Source organism: Talpa occidentalis, unplaced genomic scaffold (genome assembly GCF_014898055.3).
Source record: "Talpa occidentalis isolate TD23 unplaced genomic scaffold, MPIMG_talOcc4v2.1 talOcc4.11, whole genome shotgun sequence".
NCBI lineage: Eukaryota > Metazoa > Chordata > Mammalia > Eulipotyphla > Talpidae > Talpa > Talpa occidentalis.
The window spans coordinates 546,616-568,928 of NW_023601104.1; the positions used below are offsets into that span (position 1 = coordinate 546,616).

A 22,313-nucleotide genomic window follows, 5' to 3' on the forward strand; every position below is an offset into this window, starting at 1 on the left:
AAGGTCCAGCCGGGACGGCCGGATCCGGGGCGGGAGAGGTTCCCGGGGGTTTCGGGGAGGGGGCTGCGCCCCATTGTTCACTCCGGGCCAATCAGGCGCTGCCCCTGCCTTCCGGCCAATCCCCGGCCGCTCCCGCCGGCCGCCACCCCGCCCCGCCCCGCCCGGCCCGGCCCGGCCCGCCCGGCCGCCCCCAGCCCCCCGCCTCCCGCGGCGAACCCGCAGATCTGGGGAAGCTTCGTGACGCCACAGGTCCCGCCCCCGGCTCCGGCCCGGGCTGGTGCGTGCTGACGTCATGCTGCGTGCGGGCCGGTGCGGAATCGCTCCTGCAACTCCGCGGGGCAGGAGTTAGTTAGCCAAGAGCCAGGCTGGGCGCGCGACCTGGGCTCCCGACCTCGGCCGCACGCCGCGCGCGCAGCTGCCCTCTGCATGGTGGACATCATCCTTCGCCATCCTCTGCGGGGTGCCATGGGGGACCCCGCCAAGAGTAAGTCTGTCTCCGTCTGGGTGGGGGGCGTGGGCTTCGTATGCATTCGTTTTGATGCAGATGAAGGGTGAGTGGATTCTACAAGTGGCGTCTATTTGACAGGACGTTGGGGGGAGCCGGAGCGCATTGCTTTCGTCCTGCAGGACGGCCTGGCCCCCCCAGATCCTGCTGTGCTAATTTATAACTGGACACCGTCGCTCCGGCTCGCTAGACCGCTCTCGGGCTGGGAAACAGGCTTCGCTTTTGCGCTAAGGCAATTAGGTTTGATTTAAGGATGTGGGTTTTTTGTTTGCTCGCTCGTGGGCCTTTTGGCCTTTGCAAAATGGGAGATTCCTCTGTCTCCACCTGGGGTATTTAAACCGAGCCACGAACGCCAGCGAGGCCGAGCGAGACGACGCCGAAGCCGGGTGTGCCGGGCCGAGGCTGCGGGAGAAGGTGCCGGCGCGCCGCGCTCGGGGCTGCCGCGGTGCGTCCGCAGTGCCCGGCCGCCCGCCGCGCTCCCCTCGCGCCCGCACGCCGGCTGCTTGGCCGCACGACGGGTGGATGAAATGGCCGCGTCTGGTGGATGGAACAGCGGAACATGGGGGCGGGGGGCAAAAAGCCTGAACAAATTCGGATTTCGCGTCTCGTTCCATGCGCGTGGACCTTCGGGGCGTCCACCTCCTTGTCCTCGCGGCCGCGGCTCTTGAAGGAGCTGCCCGGCCGGCGCGCGCGGCGGGGCTGGGCGGCCGGGTGCGCCCGGGCCGGGGCGGCCGGGCCTGACGCGAACCCCGCGCTTGCCCGCAGAGAAGCCGGGGACCGCCACGTGCGTGGGCTGCGGGAGCCAGATCCACGACCAGTTCATCCTGCGGGTGTCCCCCGACCTGGAGTGGCACGCCGCCTGCCTCAAGTGCGCCGAGTGCAGCCAGTACCTGGACGAGACGTGCACGTGCTTCGTGAGAGACGGGAAGACCTACTGCAAGCGGGACTACGTCAGGTGAGGCCCGCGGGGTGCAGGCTGCGCGCCCGCCGCCAGAGGGGCCCGGCCGGGGAAGGTGGGCGGCCGCGAACCCCGGCCGGAGACGCGGCCGCCCCCCCCCCCCCCCGCCCCGAAGGCGCCGCGGGGTCTGCCCCCCAGCGCCCCGGGAGCCCGCAGCCGCCGGCCGCCGAGGCGAGGCCCCTCCGGGTCGCGCTGACGCCGCCGCGCCTCGGGCCCGCAGGCTGTTTGGCATCAAGTGCGCCAAGTGCCAGGTGGGCTTCAGCAGCAGCGACCTGGTGATGCGCGCGCGGGACAGCGTGTACCACATCGAGTGCTTCCGCTGCTCCGTGTGCAGCCGCCAGCTGCTGCCGGGCGACGAGTTCTCGCTGCGGGAGCACGAGCTGCTCTGCCGCGCCGACCACGGCCTTCTGCTGGAGCGCGCCGCGGCCGGCAGCCCGCGTAGCCCCGGCCCCCTGCCCGGCGCCCGCGGCCTGCATCTGCCAGGTAAGCGTGAGCGCGCGTGCGGGCAGCGCGGGGTGCAGAGGCCTTGCCGCGGTGAGGGGGCCGCCGAGGGTGGAGCAGTGCGCGGGGGCGCGGGCCCGGGTTCCTGCGTGGCCGGCGAGCATTGCGCGTGGTCGGCGTGAGGCCGGCCTGTGCGCGCGTGTGCACGAGCCAGGGGATGGTGGAAATGTGTGTTCTTCAAGGCCAGGAAGGTGTGGAGCAGGGGTGCGGGCGACAACAGGAGGCTGAGCTAGTGCCTGCCTGGGTTTGCAGGGGGGTTTCAAGTGCAGTTGCCAGAGTGGAAAGAAAGGGTTGCCTGGGGATAGGCTGCAGGGATTATGGCTGCTCCGGGCCTAGGGCCGGGCCTGGGCGCTGCCGCCAGGATCCCCAAGGTAAAGGTGGTCCTGAAGGCGACTCCTGGACAAAGAGCTGGGGTCTGTGGTCGTGTTTTGAGGCCCAGTTTGTGGAACAACTTTGTCAAGTGCGCCCCGCTGGAGAGGGGAGGGAGGCAGAGTGGCCTGGGAGGTCAGGAAGACACCTGGGGGATGCTCTGCATCCTCATCAGGGGCCACGCAGAGGAGGGGGCCGAGAGCCCAGTGGGGAGGGCGAGGGTGGTGCCCTGCCGGGCAGGTGGGCACGGACCTCACGCACCGGCCTCTGGAGCAGGGCAGGCCTCGGGGCCCGGGTGGTCTTGTCCCGCGCCTTCCCTCGGTGTCTCCCCACCCGGCTCCCTCTCCTGTAGTGAGGAAACTGGGCTGAATGAGCTGTTTGTAAATATTTATCCAGGCCTGGAGATGCCGGAGGGGCATGTAAATTAAAGCAGCGCGGCCGGCGTCCGCGGGCTCGCAGCCCCGGGGCTGGCCGGGAGTGCAGCGGCAGGAAGCTGGGGTCCGGCCGCGCGGTCTGCCGAGGAGGGGCTCCCTTTTGTTTGTTGCGGGTTGTGGGACGCGGGAATCAGGCCTGTTTCTCCCGGGTTGAGAGAACCGGAGGTCCCTCTAGGGGAGCAGGCGCGCCGGGGCGCTGGCCCGGGAACGTGGCGCCCGCGGGAGGACCCTGGGGGGCCAAGCCCCAGGGCGGGAGGGAAGGCGCTGCCCCGGCTTGCAGGCCCTGAGCGCCCCGGGCGGGTTCTTCGCCACCCGGGGCCTGGTGCTGAGCGAGCGGGTGCTGAGCCAGGGGGAAGAGCCCGCGCCGCCCCGGGGCCGGGCGAGAAGCACCCCCCGACCCCCCTCCGTCCCCCCGGTGCCCGAGCCGAGCGCCGCTGCGGGCCCGCGGACGCCCCATCCCCCGGGGTCCCGGGCGCGCCTCCTTCCTCTTCCTCTGAGACTGCGACTTCCTCCGGAGGGTTCCGCGGGCCCCGCAGGCCCCAGGCGGGCTCTCCCAGTTCGGGTGGCTGGGGGAGGCCCCCCCGGAGCGACCGCCCGGCCTCCGGGGCCTAATCGGGGCTCCCCCGCCCCGCCGGCGTTCCGGGGACAGCGACGCGGGCCGCGCAGGGGGCCGGGGGCGACGCACGCGCACCCCTCCCCGGCCGGGGCGGACGGGTGGGCAGAGGGGAGCAACGCAACGAAATCCACGGAATGGGGAGACGCGAAGTCGCGGGGCGCTCGGCCGGGGGCGGGGGGCGGCGGCCGGGCTCACCTCTCGCCCGCGCCCCCCAGACCCGGGGTCGGGCCGGCAGCCCGCGCTGCGCCCGCACGCGCACAAGCACACGGAGAAGACGACCCGCGTGCGCACGGTGCTCAACGAGAAGCAGCTGCACACGCTGCGGACGTGCTACGCGGCCAACCCGCGGCCCGACGCGCTCATGAAGGAGCAGCTGGTGGAGATGACCGGCCTGAGCCCGCGGGTCATCCGCGTCTGGTTCCAGAACAAGCGCTGCAAGGACAAGAAGAAGTCGCTCCTCATGAAGCAGCTGCAGCAGCAGCAGCACAGCGACCGGACGGTGAGCGCCCGCGCGAGGCCGGGGGGCGTCGAGGCCCGGCCGCCCCCTCGGCGCGCGCTTTCCTGGGCGGGCTCGGGAGAGCCAAGGGCGCTGGGTTCCCCCAAGAGCGCCTGGGGCGTCTTCAGAGTAGGGCTCAGAGTCGGGGGGCTTAACGCTCTTGTTCTTGCGTCTGAAATCGGGGCTTCTAGAATCTCCCCGGCGCGCGGGGAGCCGCGGGCGCAGGGTTGGGGCCCGCGCGGGGAGGGCCGGCTTGCGGGCCGGGGAGGGAGGGGCAGGTCTCGCATCCCCTGTCTGGCCTCCTCAGCACCGAGGCTGGCCTGCGGCCCCGCGCCGGGGCTCCAGGGTGTCCTCGCTGGGGAACCCCCGTTCACCCGGCTGGGGCCAGCGTGTGGCCCCCCAGCCGTCCCCAGCCCCGAAGCGCGCTGCAGGGCGCGGGGCGGGCCCAGGGTTCAGAGGGGGCAGCAAACTCCAGGCCTAATTCCCTCCGCCCACTTGTGCTTCCTCCAGAGCCTGCAGGGACTGACCGGGACGCCCCTGGTGGCGGGCAGCCCCATCCGCCACGAGAGCGCCGTGCAGGGCAGCGCGGTGGAGGTGCAGACCTACCAGCCGCCGTGGAAGGCGCTCAGCGAGTTCGCGCTCCAGAGCGACCTGGACCAGCCCGCCTTCCAGCAGCTGGTGAGGCGCTGCCCGGGCTCCGGGCGGGGCGCCGTCGCTGCGCGGGTGGGAGGGGTGTTCCCCGGGCGCGAGGGGCTGAGGGGCCGCGCCAGGCTCGGGAGAGGAGCGGGGCTGGCTTGGCGGCGCCCTCCAGCCGCTCATTCGCGCGCAACCTGGTGTCCCCGGAGGAGACCTGGCGGGAGACGGGGCGGGAGGAGCCCCCGGGGTCCCCCGGGTCAGCTGGGCGCCCGGAGGCCTGGCCGGCCCCTCCCGAGGCCTCGCCCCCGCCCCCGCCGGCGGCCCGTCCCCCAGGGACACCCCGACCGCGTCTCCACCGCCCCCTCCGGGTCTCCGCCCCGCAGGTCTCCTTCTCGGAGTCCGGCTCCCTCGGCAACTCGTCGGGCAGCGACGTGACCTCCCTGTCCTCTCAGCTCCCGGACACGCCCAACAGCATGGTGCCGAGCCCCGTGGAGACGTGAGGGGCCCCTCCGGCCCGCGGACCTCGCATGCCCCCTGCATGAGACGCACCCACGCTCAGGCCCGCGGGCCCCGAGAGCGCGCGCCGGCCCCGTCGCCGCTGGCCCTGGGAGAGGGAGGCCGGAGGCGGCCGGCGCGCCCCGCGTCCAGGAGACCCGACGGCCCGGCCCAGGACCTGTACTTTTTCAAAACCAGAACTTGGGGTTTCCTAGCGTTAGCTCTGCCCCCTCCCCTGGAGTAGCCCCCAGCCCGCCGGCGCCCCGGGCACGTTCCCGCGTGGGCGCGGGGCTCGGCGGGCCCCCAGGACGGGGAGGCGGCCGCGAGACCCGGAGGAGCCGCCGCGGGGCTCCCCAAAGCGCATGATGCCGGACAAAAGTAGAAACGAGACTTTGCTTGAAAATGTTTTAAATTATCATTCGACGGCGGACAGTGTGAGACTTTGCCACCCAACAACCGTAAGTTATTGTTATTTATTGTGCGAACAGCCAGTTGATAGCGGGACGAATATTTTGCTCTTAATAAAATAAAACCCAAAACAACCCGACGCCCGCGGCTCCTGTGTCCGCGCCCGCGCGCCCGGGGTGTCTGCGCGCCGCCCCGCCGCTTGTGCTCGCGCCTCGCGCGCCTGCGGGTCCCCGCGCGGGGGGCCGGGGAGGGGGCTGGGCACCGCGCGGGGGGCGGCCGGGGGGCTGGGCACCACACGGCGGGCCGGGGGGGGGGGGGGGTGGGGGTTGGGCACCGCGCGGGGGGGGGGGCGGCCGGGGCGGGCTGGGCACCGCGCGGGGCGGGGCAGGCTCGTGGGACGCGCGGCCCCGCCCCGGCTCCTCCCCGGGCCTCGCGGGCGCAGGCGGGCGGGGTGGGGCGACCTTTTCGCGCGGGAAACCCGCGAGGCGCGGCATCCCCGGCTCCGGCCGCGGGTCGGGCGCGCTCCGGCGTCTGGTTTTCCCTTAAGCCGCCTCCGTCGCGAGCCGCCCCGGCCGGCGTCCCCCAGGCGCGGCCGCACCCCGCGCCCCTGTCCGGCCGGGCCCTCGGGCCTCGCGCGCGCGGCGCCGTCGGAGGGAGGCCGGGGCTCCTCCCGCTGCGGCCCGGGCCGGGGCCTGCCGACCCGGGGCGGCCCGTCTGGCCCCTGCCGTCCCCGGACCCGGCGCGCGACGCGACCCGCCCCCGCGCCCACCGCGCGCGTCTAGACGGAGGCGGGCGGCCGCTTATCTGCTCTGGCATCACCTGCAAGCGATCCCGGGCCCGCGCCGCGGCCGCGCCCACAGCCAGTCTGGCGTGTCCTCGGTTTATTTTCTTTCCGGGCCGAGCCGGGCGGGCGGGCGGCCCCTGGACGTGCCCGCCCAGGTCACTCGGTGTGACATTTCAAACCCGCCGCTGGTTTTCCTGAAAACCGGCTTCAGTGGGCGCAGGAAGCGCCCCGAGACACCGAATCTCCAGCAGCCCCGGCGAGCGCGGCCCGAGGCTCAGGTTCCGCCCCGGCCGGCCGTTAACCCCTGGGCGGCCGGACCCGCCGCTGAGGACTCCCCGGGGGTCTCAGCGCCCCGGCCTCTGGGGAGGCGCCCCGCGGTGTCCGCGGGGCCCGGGGCTGGTTTGGGGAGAGGGCGGCGCCCCAGGGAGCTGCCGTCTAAGTCAGGTCGAGAGGAATAAAATGCGCCGAGGGGCAGCTGGGGCGCGGTGGGGCCTCGGCCCGTCCCGTCCCGGGACCGCGGCGACCCGGAGGCCCCGCGTGTTCCCCGCAGAGCCGGGCGCGGAGCCCCCCTCGCGGGACGCGCCGGCGGGGATTGAGAGCAAACGGGGGCGGGTGGGAAGGGGGAGCCGCGTCCACGGTGCCCCCCGAGCCAGGGGAACGCGCTCCTGCCCGGGAACTCGCGGCCGGCGCTGGAGCCGGAGGCGCGGACGCGGGGGGCTCGTGAAGACCAGCCTGGCCGCTCGGGTGCGGGCCAGGCGCGCCGAGGCGTCCTTCCCTGGCGCAGACCGTCCCCTTCCGAACAGAAATGGAGAGGTTCCTTTGCTTTCTGGCTGACGACTGTCTTGGGGACTAACCTTCCAAGAAACACTACTTTCCGAAAGTCTTGGTGGAGCTAGAATGTTGGGTTTTGTTATGTAAAAAAGGAAACAGTGGGTTCTTGAAGAAAAGATTTCATGAATGGCTCATTAGTCTGGATTTTTTGTTTTCGCAGACCGCAGCATTTGGATGCTGCCATTAGAAACATCTCCCTACCTACTTACACTTCATGTCTTCATCACCCATGCATCAAAAATCGAATTCTTTTTTTTTTTTTTGATAGTTATGAGTGTCTGCGTTTGAATTTTGGGAGATCACCCAGATAAAGGTGGGGACTGAGTCCTAGGACGCCGACATTTATCTGTTTTACTCTACAAAACATCAGAAGCTCTTCTGTACATTCTTCTCGCTGCCCAGAGGGACGCATCGTGTTCCATGGGGGTTTCCAGCGCAGGGACTGACTTTGAAGCTGTATTACAGGGGTCCCTGGTGAGGTGTCAGATCTACGCTGGGCTAGTTCCATTAATAAATATCGGTTTTACAGGTTCCCGGGATATCTTGAAATATCTTCTATAGTACAGGAGGGATTTACTTATAAATTAAATTACCTGTAACAATTACACGTGTTGTATCTTGTGCTTACTGAACTTTTAAAGTGAGATGCCCAATTGTGCAGTAAAGTCAGTTCAGTAAAAGAGGCCACAGGTGGACAATGGGAATTAGTTACTTAACTAGATTAAGATTAACTAGAGTAAGATTTTTCTGAGAAGATTTATCTAATAATTTGGATAGCTCGGTGTCATTGAGGCAGGAAAGGGATTCCCAGAGAGGGACGGGTTTACGGCTATTTACCACAAAAGTTAATACACATTGAAACGCTGCAAAATTCTGGGAAATTCAGAGTCCCTGTGGCAGCATTCCCACCGAACTTTAATATTTAATGGATTGTGGGACAGAAATCAGGCTTTTAGTTTTGAATATGAAATAGCTTAAAGTCAGGTTGTTGTTGTTGTTTTTTTTTTTTCCCAGAGCCACAAATACTGGGTTTAAATGACACATTGTGCAAAATTGTTCTCCAGAAAACGCGCGATTCTGCCACTGATGCCTAGGGGAGGGCATGCACGGCCACACATGCAGTGAGCTGTGCTTCCCCACACGACACTTTCCCCCAAAGAGCAAGGGAATTAACTGAATAGCTGCGCGCTGGAGAGAGAAAACCATGAATGAATAATAAACTATTTGCAGAGAAGTTCCAAGGGGTTGTGATAAAAGCAGGAAATTCAGAGTTTATGAAGCTGATGAAGGGGAGATTAGGAGCTTTTAAATATGGGTCTGATTGATGTAAAGGTAAACTCTCTGCAAGATCCTGGGGTCCGGGGCCATAACGAGGCCTGCGCGCCAATCGCGGAGCAGCGCCCTGTTGATGGAGCCGGAGCCCGCGGGGTGGGCACGGACGGCGCTGGGCTGAGCGCGCTGACGGGAGAAAGGGCAGGAGGAGACTCCGTGGGATCCAGATGTGGGGTCGGTGTGCGAGGGGCTCCAGAGATGGAAAGAAACGCCCTCGCCTTCCCCCAGCCCCCCTCAGCGAGCGCGCGGGCGGCCGGGAGGGCGGCTGGGTCGGCTCCGGCGGGCCGGGCCGGGCCGGGCCCAGGCGCTCGCAGCGGAGGGGAAGGGCCGGGCGCGGGGGCGGGAGCGCAGGAGCCGAGCCCACCCGGGGAAGAAGCGGCTCTGCGGGGGGAGTGAGCGCCCGAGGCGGAGGCCGTCGGGGGGAGGCGCGGAGCCACCCGCCGGGCAGCCCCAAGGGGAGAACCCGGCGTTCCCCGGGCACAGGGGGGCCGCGGGGCGAGGTCCGGCCCTGGGCAGCCCGGGCTCGGGGCGCCGCACCCCAGGGCCCGGCGCGGCGGGGGACGCGGCGGGGGCCCTGGGCGGGAGCAGCCCCCGGCCTGCTGCGGGGCGCCAGGGGTCACGCGCCTGCGGCTCCCCGCCCGGCCGAGGGCCCCCTGCTCCCGCGCGGCGGCGACCTGCCGGCCTGGCCGGATTCCGGGTGCGAGAGCCCGGGAGGCGGGGGTTGGGGGGCGGGGGGGGGTGTCCCGGCCGCGCGGGACCCGGGGCGCGCAGCTTGACGGCCGGGCTTGGCCCCGAGCTTGGGGAACCCCCGAGCCACCCGCCGGGGACCGAGCGGGGCTGGGGTGCTGGCGGCCCTTGTCTAGCGAGTGGGGAGGCGGGGTGCAGGCGCTCCCCTGGGCGTCACGCGCCCGGGCCCGCGGGTGGGGAGCCCCGGGGAGCTGCGCTCTGCTCCCGGGTCCACGCGGCCGCGCCCGAGGGGGGCCGGAGACCCGTGGGGGGCCCGGAGACCCGTGGGGGGCCCGGAGACCCGGGGGTGCGCGCCTGGAGGAGCCGGTTCCTGCCGCTCCCTCCCATCCCCCGCCCCGAAGCGGCGCACGCGAGCCCTGAGCCCGGCTCCCCGCGGCTCCTGGGGGGCGGGGGTGTCGAGCTTGCTCCGCGCCCCGGGGCCCCCGGCTCCGAGGACCCGCGCCGGGGTGGGGGGGTGGGGAGACGCCCTGGGGTCGCGGCCCGAGTCCGGAGACGCCCAGTTCCCGCCGGGCCCCAGCGGCACCGCCCCCCCCCCGCTTCCCCCCCCCCCGCCTCCCCCCCGCGTCTCCGCGGAGGACGCGGCGCCCCGGGGCTCCGGGGGTCCCGAGCCTTGAGGGGCGAGTTTCCCCTCGAACAACACGCGGACGTCCTGCAGTTCCCGGTTTTGCCCCCAATAATCTTGACCCGACGGCCTTTCAGACCGACCCTGGCCGGTCTCGCTGCGGTGAGGTCGGGGCTCGCCTGACAGACACGCCCCGGCGCCCCCGCCCCGCGCCCGCCGTCGCCTCAGGCGGGCCCCGGACCCCGGGGACAGGGCGCGGACCCCGGGGAGAGGCCGCGGACCCCGGGGACAGGGCGCGGGACCCCGGGCGGCTCCTCCGGGGGCGCGGGGGCGGGCGGGCCTCCGAGGAGACGCGGCCGGCAGGGCAGCCCGGGCGCGCGCTGGGGGGACGCGCCATGGCGGGAGACTCGGGGCGACTATTCGACCACGACGCTCTGGACTTGGGGCTACGTTTTCCTTCCAGTTCGTGGCGCCACAACAAGAGTCATCTTTGCAAACAGAATAAGTTATTTTATTACAACGACAAGACAGACGTGCTGATTTTATGCCTAACTTCACCCGGCTTACACGGTGTCATCAGAAAACAGGTCACCAAACCCCAAAACATTGTGCATGAATGAAATAAACTCAACCTGCAAAATTAGAGAGTGGAACATGAAAGTATCTACAGTCATTATAAATAACGCGGAGCGCACCCCGTATCTACAGAGCAGAGGGAGTAGAAACATAGGAAAAGGGAGTTCAAGGAACAAGTAGAACATTTGCTTGAACCATTTAAAATATTGAGGGTATCTGAGTACAGAACCAACCAAAACATTTATTTTTTCTCCCTTTTTAAGAAAAACTGCCGAGCTTCTTCCCAGGCCTGCTGAGGAAACCTGTTAGCCAGTTCAAGATAGTCTTGGGAGTCAAAGCATTTTCCTGACCAGAAAAAAAAAGAAAAAGAAAAAGTTAAGTAATTTGATTAAAAAATTAAAAGTTAAAAAAATCAAAATTATTTTGCTATCTGAATAAAAATGGAGACACGCACTTCAAATAAACTAGATATAGTTTATGTAAACAAAGTACTGATCTCTGTACCACAAAAAATATAGACCTTAATTACAATCTGTTTTGTGCTAACATATTCAGATATTACCCCACGTGAAACATTATGAGGAAAATGGTTTTGGATTCCCGAGCAAGAAAATAATCAGGAGAAAATAGGTATGGTGAGCAAAATAAAATGACATTCATGTATTTTTTCCTTAGTTAGCCTTGCAAGAGCAAATGGGTATGTAAACTTGGCATTTGTTTTCTAAAACAGTCTACTTCATTTCAAACATGATTTTAATTTAAATATAACGTAAAGCCTGCTCTGAGCTGGCATTCAGCAGCCCATCTGACAAAGCAGTTGGGAGGGCTGGGAGCCCTCCTGGCCGCGGAGGTGGGCGAAGCAAATACTGTGGTGGCCCCGGCAGGCAGGAGCAGCAAGTGCGTGGAAATCAGCAGCTTCCTGGGCACTAAGAATGTAGCGCTACCAGGAGTGCTCTCTATCCACTGGGAAGGCACAGGTTCACCTGGGCAGTGGACTCGAACATCGTGAAACATTTTATGGGGACTCAATCTAAGTAAAAGGTGCACTGATGTCCAAGGTGCAAAGTGGAACTTAGTGAGAACTTTTTTTTTTAACCAAGGAAGCACATACTATGAGCTGTCACCAATATAGTGATGGCTCTTCATGCACAAAGCAGAAACCAATTTCCCATTGGCTGTCCAGTGAGTCCAGCCACTGCAATTGGGGAAAACATGCAACTCTGAGAAAGATGGTCGTTGGGGAAGAAAGAGGGTCGAACCACCCATAGGACTCAGGCCAGGGCAGAGGGCAGCCTCCGGGACTCTGCATCATATTTAAAATAAAAAAATGTTTTATAAGAAATAGTTACAGATGATGCTGATTTTATTTCAAGAGCCTCCGATAGTTTTTTAAAAAGCTGTGACCAGTTCTGGCTCAGACACATGGTACCGACTGGGATGGGACTTGAATTTCTAGTTTGAAAAGAGCTTTCTGTTTACTTCGCTCAGTACCCGAGAGTAAATAAAACAGGACACTTTTTCACAATTTTATTACAGTTTTAGTTATATTCCATTTTATGTACTTTTCAACACCTGTGCGGTGATGATAACTTTGTGTGTGTGTGTGTCCAGTGTGACCCTGTCCAAGTCAGGAGTTCCTGGAGAGTGCCCAGGGAGGGTTTGCTGAGAGTGGGCCTCTGGTCACTTAAGGGCTATCAAACTGATGGAAGAACTGGATAAAATCTGAATTAGGGTTCCATTAATCAGAGATGCTGCAAGGAGAGCCAGACAAAGAGCAACTTGTACTTCTCAAGTGCAAGCTGGGCAGTAGAATATTTAAAAAGGTAAACATGCATTTTTAACTTCAACATCTCCAACTCTAGTCTGACTAGAGGAAATACTGCAGCAGTATTTCTAAATCTTTTGTTCTCCAAATTCTGCTGAGCTGATGACTTTTCTCCATGTAAAACAATTTTATATTTTCTTTTTTTTTTTTTTCAAGATTTATTTATTTTTATACAAGAACCGAGGTACAGGCCAGATGCGCAGGAGGGTGAGAGAATTCGCTGGAGACAGAGCGGGGAACAGAACAGGCAGATCTACTGAAACCCACTGCTGAGGGGAGCAGCCGGGGAGGCCGGAGAGGTCTGCTGCGCCATGTGAGATTCTCGTTGGCCGGCCAGGTTAGAACGGGCGCTGCAGAGGCTGCAGACAGCTTCACAGTGCAGCGCTCAACTGCCTGCACCACCAGGGAGGCCCCAATTTTATATTTTCAATAAAAAATTCAAGTATTTAAATTTAGGTAGAAAATACAGGCTACTTTCGGTGACAATTTTATTTTGAAGATAGACAGGGAACCAAACCCATGTGATTTTAGACTTATGTGCAAAATGTAGCCAGTATTAATGATCTGTCTCCTGTGTTACAAAGTTGCTCTTTAGTAATTATCTGGCATTTATTATATTGTGTATGAGGTGAGTAAAAATTACATGGAGATGTTTTGTGCTTTCCTTTCACTTCTGTAATTTTCTCTGCATATCTTGGTGCACTCATGCTTGATGACAAAATTGATTTCTTTATTCACCGAAGTATACTTGTATACAAATCTCAAATATTTTAGGTGATGTAACAAACCGATTTCTTTAACAGCTCCAGAAGGTGAGGTGAGAAACATGTCTGTTCAACTGACAAACACACATTTCATCTCAATAAAGACATACCTTTTGGCTGATAAGACTGGTTATCTGCCTGACCTGGAGTCTGTGCAAAATCCTGTGTGAGACAAAAAGGTGTTTTTATACCAATGCTATGAATAAGACGATTTCGCTCAGGGCTTTAAAAATGCTTCTGAATTTGGAGACAACGATTTTTAAATGAATACTTGGGAGTTCAAATATAAAAACTGAAAAAGATGTTATGCTGTCTAGGTTCTTACAAAGTCGAAGAGAGTTAACTTTTAAATCTTGCTGTCTACGAGGGAAACTACAACTTTGACATTTTTAAAGTACAACATATATTCTGCCGTTTAACCTTAAAGTCTGATAATTTTACTTTTAAATGGAAAGTGAGAGTGTATATAATGTGTAAATTTTCAGAAGTCTATGACCAACTACCAGATCCTGATCTTTTAAGATATAATTTTTATTGAGCTACCATTATTTTACATCTTTATTCATTTTTTTCCCAGTAAAGAATTTCTCCCTTCAGGTGTGCCAAAAATATCGTTTTCTGGTGACTTAGTAATCTAACACACGGGGACAATGCAGAACCATTTCATTAAAAAAAATCCAATGCATACTTATTCATTCCTTCAGGCACAATTATTTATAGAAAAAAAGTGATTTAACTCCACTAACCTAACACACTATCCCCAATAAGCATTGTAAGATGTTCTAAGTGTATGTTAAATCTTTAAGCTACATTAAGTGTGCTAAATGCAGTGGAAGAGAATAGGAAGTACTTTGAGATCAATACCAGATGAAAACGAGTAATGTACATGATCTTTATTTTAGCTTGTGATATTATTTGTATTTTTAAAATACACATATTTTTAAAATTTATTTTATTTATGCACTGGGGTGTAGGCCAGAGGTGCAGGGGGTAGAGGATTCACCAGAGACAGAGTGGGGAGTAGAACAGGCAGATCTACTGAATACGCTGCTGAGGGGAGCAGCGGGCGAGACAGGAGAAGTCGGCTGCGCCATGGGGGTCAGCAGACTGGTGGGCATTGAACTCATGTGGCAGTGGCTGGTGATAGCTTGATAGCACCGAGACTTTACCCCTGTGCCATCAGGGAGGCCCTCTATTGTTTGTATTTTTTATAAATTGCTTTCCAAGCAGCTGAAAATATAGGGGCTAAGTTGGTACAAATGCAAAACGGTCTCTGCGTAGCTCTCACTGCCTGGTTGAGTTCTCTGCTCACGCCGTAAGAAGTGAACCTTACCTCCTTGGCAGTTCCTGTCCTTTCCCGCCTTAGTTTTCTCCACAGCACTTAACACTATCTGACATGCTATTTGTTGCCTTTATTTATCTGTTTCTTGTTTGATTCCCGATACTTTAGTAAAAGGTCTGTGAAGGCAGTAATTTTTATTGTCTCATTCACTGCTGTATTCCCGTGTTTAAAGCAGTGCTCAGTGCACTGTAGGCCCTCCAAAAATTATCCATTGAATGAAAGAATGAATGATCGGAATTTAAAAAGATCAGTCTTAAAATCCTTTATAATGTATCTTCTATTGATTTTATCCTAAGGCTCTGAAGAATTCTAAATGCCCACATGCTGGTTATATTAGACTTTAACCAAGATTTAGTCTAACCATGGGCATATTTGAAAGCCCATACCCTACCTGTTGTGAATGTCTTCGAAACTTTTTTTAGGAAGAAGAAAAGGAACCCAGACTCAAAACAGAACAACTAAGCAGAAAATGAAACATTTCTAAATAAAATCGATGTAGTTGTGCTGGTCATCTAATATGAGGACATTTTACCACTAGTTGCTTTCTCAGGGGATGAGGGCTCAGGGGGACCTTTAGCCATCCCTGCTGGATGGCACCACACCCTTCACCAGTGACAGATGCACGTCGGCCAGAAGAGGGAACGATACTAACACAGAGCTCTGCTTTCTGTTTCGTTATTGTGAACAAAAGCACTGTCTATTAATTACATGTGCAAATGGAACAAAAACACATTGGTTTTATGGTAGAACATTTGGGAAAAAAATGGAAGATTTTCAGTAAATAATGATTTACAACTACAAAGGAATCTGCATTTTAGCAATTAGCAAATGTTTAAGAATAGCCAATTTAATTGTTCTATTGTCAGCTGACTGAGTTAATTTAGTTGCGAAAATACTGCTTTGCTTTGCTGCCAATCTAGTTCTGATCTCCATCCCACAGAATTTAACTGGATCAGAAAAAAAGGACTATACTTACAAGTTTTAGCTTAAGAAAAAAAGCCATGTGTTCTTCTGATACACACATCTGTGCATATATATGAATCACATATGTAAAAAAAATTTACAAATAGGCTAAACTTTTAATTGACTATTTTAAGCAATTCTTACCTATTTCATACAGCTAGACTGCAAGCAGGATGAATATAACAATTAAAGCCTTCCATCAGTCTGGCAGTCTTTTAAAGACATTTCTTTAGTGTGGGCTCACCATGCCATTAACTGGAAAATAATGTTTCTTAAAATCCTCCACGTGAAAATTATACAATATTTAAACCCCAATCCTACTGTTCTGATATTTTAGAAATTAATTTTGAAGCACAGAAATATGTGAAAAAATTAAAAGGTAGCATTGATGGCAAGACTAAACTACTGGCTCACTTTCACTCACCTTAACATATAAATAAAGCCAGAGAATTGGGCATAACATGGAAGGTACCTGGATGAACGTGGCCAGTAAAACACAGCTCATCTCCTGCTCCAGAATGATCTTGTTCTGACGGTTGTTGTAACAAGCAGCAATAAGCGAAGGGAACAGCACTTTGATCAGCCGTGGGTCGCTGAAATACTGGAAGGGCAACTGGCAGAGCTTCTGCAGCACCGTGGGGTGGCGGCCTGACTGTACGATGACCTGAGACAGAGGAGGAGCCTCAGGTCAACTGCCAACAAGCCCCGACCGCCCCACACAGTGTCAGCAAGAACCCTGGGGAACAGGCTGAGGGAGCATTACGGCGAAAAAGGAAAAAAAAAACCTAACTCCTCACCCGAGCTAAATTAAAGTAGTATTTGAAAAGAGAAAAGAAAGAAATCTCATTTTCTAACTTGTGAAAAAGATTCCAAAAGTTCGACAGCCATTTAAAAAGTACTCTAATCCACGGTCAAGGGTGCAGCTGTCGTGGATTGAGGAGGCCGACAAAGGGCCCTCGGGACACACGCTGCCGCAGCCAGCACCTCTGCACACGGCTCGCGCTGGAGAAAGGTGCCCTCTCCCGCGGCCCTGCCCGCGCAGCCACCCTCAGAGGGCTCCCGGGCTGCGCTGCATGCGGCTCTGTTAAGTCTGTCCAGTAAGCCCTGGAAAGAAAGGGGACGGGAGGGGGACGGGAGGGGGACGGGAGGGGGACGGGCACAGTTTCAGCGAGCACAGGCTCCCAAAGACCCTTTCTTTGCCCGCGCTCCTTATCTGCGTTTCCATCAGTGCCACTGAGTCTGAAAGGAGAGTTGTTTAGATAAATGAGACCGTTGTCTTGAAGCAGTCTAGGTTTACAACTGTGTACATTTTTAGAAATGGGGCAATGCAATTAATGGGCTTGCAGAGAAGGCCTCCTAATTTACTCCCCAGGCCTACACGATAAACTCAAAAATGTCAAAATCAGATCTGTTTCAAGTAACCTTGATTAGACAGTTCTAATATGAAAGAGCCGGTGACCCAAACCCCACTTCTTGGTACAGGAGGATGCGCAGAGAAGGCTAGGCGCACTGTGAAATCTAAGGTCAGGACTGTAAATTGTACTTGGAAAAACACAATTTTACAGGTACACACCCAGACAGGACTGCATTCAAATTAAAACCAGAAGGACAGAAAGAAACAGCAGAGGCAGGAGAAACATAAATTACAGGGATTTACAAGTTTTCAAAGTACTTTTAACAATACTTTAAGAACACACTCAGATGATAATGCAGCTTGGTTTAAGAACAAAATCAACAAAGTAATAGTTCACATATTTTAGTTCAATAGCTAAAATGACATCAAAAACCTTTAGAGAATGTTGATAGGGACTTGTTAATACCTTCAAATCCAGCAGGAATTTTAAAGACTTGCAGTGTGACAATTCAGCACATGGCTATCTGCTGCCATTTCTGACATTAGCTGAGAAAAATATGCCCTATCATCTACTTTATTGATAAAGCATTTATTTAAATCTTTATTTTAACCATTAGCCACAGATTTTGTAGCACAGCCAAACGATCACTACTTTAGGATTTATAATGATGCCATTATTTTAAGTCTCTTCCCTCCCCCACCCCGGCCCCCACCGAATTTTTCTTTGGCGCTTCATTGTTAACATGCTATTACTGCTACGGTCACTGATTGAAAGGCTGTTACTTTGGCCAGAGGCTGCCACAGGCACAGTGTCAACTCCAAAGTGGCAGTGCTGCCTCCTGGTAAGTTTGCACAGAACATGAGAGCTTACACTACCCAGAACTTACACTACCTGGACTCTTGAACCTCATTGGGGTGAGGTAGGGCTCCTCAGAGGCCTGTTTGGGCCCTTGCTAGCAGAGCTGACCATCAGTTGCCAGCTGAACAACTGAGTTCCCAGAGGTCATCAGCAGTGCTGCGGGATGACCTGCTGGACGTCACTGCTTTAAAGTCCCTGAACTGCATAAGACAAATGTGGATACAGGCAGGCGACTGCTTTGGGGCCAGGAGTCCTGTTCACATACTGCTCATGACTGGACTTAACCAGGCCACAATGGAAGTGGTGGCGAGAGCAAGAGCAGGATAGCTGGTCAGGAGCCTGCATTACTCAGACTTGGTGGGCAACAGCAGTCCCGTGGCACACAGGGTGCAGGTGGTAGCTCATGGCCTGAGCGTAGCGGAACGGTCAGCTGAATTAACCTCAGAATTTGTCCTTGGGGCTGGGTAGCCAGGCTGGCATGCCAACAGCCTCACCTGATGGATGTGACCAGGAGAGAGTTACGTGAGAGGCTTTAGATGGAGTGGGGGCTGAGAGCAGGGCCCAGTTTTATTTCATCTAGTCACTCACTCCCAGGCCTGAGGGTGGTCAAATGTCACCTTGGACTACTCAAGCTTTCCGAACTGAATAGAAAGGCAACAGAGCTCAAGGGATGTGAAAAGTTTTGCTGAATGAAAGTGTACATAATTCAGGGAAATCTTGTGTTTACAATATGGGGTTTTGTATTTGCCTAGTATGTCAAAGGTTGTCCAGGAAAAGGGCTGCTGATAAGTCAGAAGGTGGGCTCCTCAGGCTGACCAGGACATGTCTTCCTGGGAGCACACAGATCAATGCTAAAATAGAGGGCCAGCCCATAGAGTCCCCTCAGAGCACTGCACCAGGGAAGGGAGTGGTCTGGCTACTGATTTCTTTGGTGGTGAACATCATCAGATAGCGACAGTAGGCAAGAGCTGGCCCCATAATAATGAGGACATGCCTCTCAAATGATTTCCACCTTTGGATGCAGAGCAGAGCTCCAGGGAAACCAAGGGGACTTTCAGCAACATTCAGATCCAAAGAGACTGAAACTGAACTTTCCACTTGCTCTTCGGTACCATTCAAAGCTGGAGGGGTAGGAGATCTCTATCCACCAGCTAGCTGTAAAACAGTGATAAAATAATGACAGTGGCCAAGATAGCACCAAAGGACTTGTTCTAGGTGCGAGACAGGTCACAACACAGAGCTGTGTTGTGTACAACTGCAAGACCACTCAGGCTCAGTGGTCAACAATAGGGTTTACTGAACAAACAGGAGACTGGGGAAAAGGGAAGTTTCCAAGGCTAGACAAGGTGCTGCTGTCTCACCCCAGACAGTATCTGCAGTGTCCAGAAGTCCCCAACATAGGCCATTCATAGAAGGTGAGGTGACACTGCAGCAGACCACAGCCATAATCTGAAGGCTGGGCCAGATGCTTGACCCACCATGATGGACTCAGCAGCACCAGGAGGTGGTGCCAGAGAACCAGAGGCTGCGGTCAGCTCTTTGTGAACTGTTGGTATACATCAACAGCAAACAGTTCTTTGAGACACCAGGCTGAAGCCGACAGTGCTCCTTGCAGACGATATCAGAGGTAGGGCTGGAGGCATGTGCAGCAGTTGATCTCTGTAAAAATCTGTGGAGGTCTGAAGGTCTAGAAGCCCACAGAGGTCTGGTGAATCCTACGGAGGTTGTTTGCTCCATGCTTCTCTCTCTTCTGAGGCAGTCTGCTGAATCCTTCTTTGAATGCTTCCTCTCCAAAGGTGGGTCCATGAATCCTTCTCTTTGGAGGCCGGGGCTGACTCCTTCTCTCCTGGCTGCTGACTGACTCAGCAGCTCAAGGCTGGCTGTTGCTCTGCCTTGTATCCTCTTCAGGGCCCCTCACCCTACAAGCCTGATTGGGTTGTTTCAATCCGAAGTATTTGATTGGACTGTCTGCACCAATCAGCTTCCTTTCCATTCTCAATCTGAGTAAATTAACTCAACGTTCAGTAACAGATGGGTCCCGATTGGCCCATTCAGCTATAACCTGATAGGTCCATTTAGGATCCTAGACTCAGACGTGAAAGGGAGAAGCCTGGCCCCTGCCTAGACTGGCCTGCACTGAGGTCAGGGCAGGCTTATGGGCTTGAGAGCTGTGGGGAGGGGGAACACCCGCAGGCAGCAGGCCAGACTGGTGTTTCAGTCCCATAAAGCCGCGTTGCCCCACAGGGGCAGTTACAGTTACAGAAGGAGGGAGAGCAAAAGATCCCCCACTTCCTCTTCTTTTTAGAACTATCAACAGTTCTGGGAAGGAGTGTAGAAAAAGGAAAAGTGCATGTTTGGCAATGTGTGCTGCAGGTTGGTGGAAAGAGGGTCGGAGGCCAGCAGGCTGGCATTAAATGGGATCTGGAGCAGACAGATGGACACACTGTTTCTTCCATCCACGGACTCTTGGCCATCCACTGGGCTTTCTGGTGGCTGTCTGTGCTTCCTGCAGGGGGAAGCATACTGAGGCACAAGAGTCACAGTGAGCTCTAACTCCAGCAGACATTCGCTGAGTGCTCCTGTGGTTAAGGAGCTATGGTTAAGGATGAGCAGAGAAGGGCCTTCCCTTCACACACCAATGACGGTGCAGCACGGTGTGGAGGTGCCATCATAACTCTCAGGGAGATGAGACTGTACACACAGGACAGGGACACAAGGGAGCCTGGGCAATCAGCAAGGGAAGGATAGTTCCTGACTGAGGTGAATGTAGAAACTGAACTGAAAAGGTGGGCTGGACCTTCAAGGCTGGATCACATGTAGGCACTGGGAATTGAGACAAGCAGCTCCCAGATTGAATACTGGTCTGGTCTAGTCTGCTTAGGCTGCCAGAACACAGTATCATAGACTGGGTGGCTTAAACACAGAAAGTTCGTCTCACAGTTCTGGAGCCTACGAGTCTGAGACGAGAACACTGACTCTGTGGGGTTCTTGCGCAGTTCTTGTGGCATGAGATGCTGTATGTTCACAGGGCCTCCCTCAGTGAACGTGCCTCTCAACCGCTTCTCATCTGGCCACCAAACCTACTGCGTTAGACTCTACCCTTAGGACTTCTCTTAACCTGAGCACCTCCTGAATGTTCTGTCTCCAGTTACAGTCATGCTAGGGGTTAGGGCTCAACATATGAATTAGGGGGACCCAGCTCTGATCTCTTGTTGCCATTGGGCAGATGATGTTTCATTGTAAAAACTATCTTTGCTAACCAGGTGTATTTCAGAGTGGATGGCTTTTCCTGTGACAGCTGTCTCTCAGGGCCAGAAGACATCCATCTATGGGCTCAAGGGTGCTGGTGTTAGTCAGGCCATATGGGCTGTAGGCCTGGCTCTGACCAATTAACCAACTTAAGTCTCATAAAATAGGGGTGAAGGCAGTCTTCAATGTTTAGATGGGGACCACATGAGGCCATGTCTGCCACCCCAGTGTGAAAATGTGAGGTATGAAGTTCAGTTAGCACACCAGCCCTGCTGCCCTCTCCTCTGCCAGATATGGCTCTCACCCACAAGCCCCCTCCCAGCGCAGAGGCCTAATGCATGCTTTCCATAATCCCACCCAACTCTCCACAAGGGCTGCTCATTAGAATGGGGTCTGGGAGCAGCAGGTCCTGCTCTCAGGCTGAGACTCATTGCCACTCAGCCACGGCTGCACACTCCCCCGGCCCTGCCCGCACAGGAGAGAGCTATGCAAACAATGCTGGGGCTGCCAGCCAGGGTCTTGTGGTGGCGGGGGAGGAAGTGCACACTGACAGCTCTGAAAAGAGAATCCCAGCATAAGTATGTTCCAAAAAAACACAGGTAAGTGGTACAGAGAAATAGGCTTAGCCTATGTGAACGTGCGTGTGTGTCTGTTGTGCTAGACCTGTCAATCTGAAAAAAGAGCAGGAAGGGCCAAAGCTTATTAGCTTATTAGTGTTGCGAGCTCTGAATGCAGACCCAGGATGAGCTTCCCTCAAAACACTTAAGTAAAATCCTTATGCCTAGGAAGTTTTCCCAGTGAGCACTGCCAGAGACAGCCTGTCCCTTCCACCTACAGGCACGCAGCAGCTACCTAAGTGCGTGTTGTCTAATCCCTAGTCCCCAAAGGGCAGGGGTTGTCTTTACTGCTGTGTCCGCCATTGCTCTGCCGGAGGGCTAGGCCCATCAAAGTTACTGGAGTGAATGAATCCAAGCAATAGACGGTTTCTAGCTGACGAACTCACCTGTGCCTTGCTTGGGGGAGAGCCGAGTGAAATCTCTTCTCACATTCTGGCTTGGAGGCCTCAGTGGTATCTCCACATCTACTTCCTTGTTAGAGACTTGTGTCTCCTCCAACTTATTTGTTGAAATCCTAACCCCAAAGTGAAGGCATCAGGGTAGCGAGGACTCTGGGAGTGATTAGGGCATGAGGTGGAGCCCTTGTGAGGGGTCAGTGCTCTTATAAAAGAGGCTCTTGAGCCCCTCTGGTCTTGCTCTCCCATGTGAAGCTGTGATGAGAGGCTGGTGGTCTCGAGCTGGATGAAGGCCCTCCCCAGAACCAGACTAGGCTGGCACCCCGATCTAGGACTGCCAGTCCCCAAACGTGAGAACGAAATTTCTGTTGTTTACAGACTATATAGTCCATGATACTTTGTTGCTGCAACCTGAGTTAAGACATCCCTAAAGAACGGATTTTGTGATGAGCTGTCTGTTACTCGAGAAGGAAGCTGGGCTTGGGATCTTGGGTCCCTGGGATGCCTGGCTTGGTTATCAGGAGGGGTCTGGAAAAGACCCTTCCCCCACAAGGGTGGTCTCGCATTTGGGATGAGGTAATCCAGTCTTTTAGGACACGGCATTGCAACACTCAACGTAGAAGGATGCCTGTCACTGGGCCAACAATATTCAACAGTCTATGAAGCCTCCACCCACATTATGAGTGGCAAGACCT

The 22,313-nt window shown here is 56.4% G+C and overlaps 2 protein-coding genes across 2 annotated transcripts in view; one reads left to right on the forward strand and one right to left on the reverse strand.

Moving 5' to 3' along the window:
• The first annotated feature begins 392 nt into the window (after nucleotides 1-392).
• Nucleotides 393-5,068, forward strand: ISL2 (ISL LIM homeobox 2). The gene is made up of 7 exons (XM_054692851.1): nucleotides 393-484; nucleotides 1,271-1,460; nucleotides 1,684-1,946; nucleotides 3,102-3,104; nucleotides 3,599-3,882; nucleotides 4,390-4,557; nucleotides 4,899-5,068. Exons 1-7 carry the CDS (start codon nucleotides 427-429, stop codon nucleotides 5,013-5,015), a joined length of 1,083 nt encoding a protein of 360 aa, XP_054548826.1. The 5' UTR covers nucleotides 393-426; the 3' UTR covers nucleotides 5,016-5,068.
• A 5,403-nt stretch (nucleotides 5,069-10,471) lies between these two features.
• LOC119238388 (S phase cyclin A-associated protein in the endoplasmic reticulum-like) overlaps nucleotides 10,472-22,313 on the reverse strand; it is a 120,771-nt gene continuing 108,929 nt past the window's right edge. The window contains exons 6-8 of the mRNA XM_037502050.2: nucleotides 15,617-15,808; nucleotides 12,950-13,001; nucleotides 10,472-10,595 (exon numbers count right to left, since the gene is read on the reverse strand). Coding sequence (XP_037357947.1) covers nucleotides 10,492-10,595; nucleotides 12,950-13,001; nucleotides 15,617-15,808 — 348 coding nt within the window. The 3' untranslated portion in view covers nucleotides 10,472-10,491. The remainder of the gene's footprint in view (nucleotides 10,596-12,949; nucleotides 13,002-15,616; nucleotides 15,809-22,313) is intronic.

Excerpts from the sequence above, each read along its gene's own strand:
- ISL2 (XM_054692851.1), top strand. The coding sequence starts at position 427 with ATGGTGGACATCATCCTTCGCCATCCTCTGCGGGGTGCCATGGGGGAC. Across the intron at positions 485-1,270 it reads CATGGGGGACCCCGCCAAGA|AGAAGCCGGGGACCGCCACG; the intron begins GTAAGTCTGTCT and ends GCTTGCCCGCAG. Across the intron at positions 3,883-4,389 it reads AGCAGCACAGCGACCGGACG|AGCCTGCAGGGACTGACCGG; the intron begins GTGAGCGCCCGC and ends TGCTTCCTCCAG.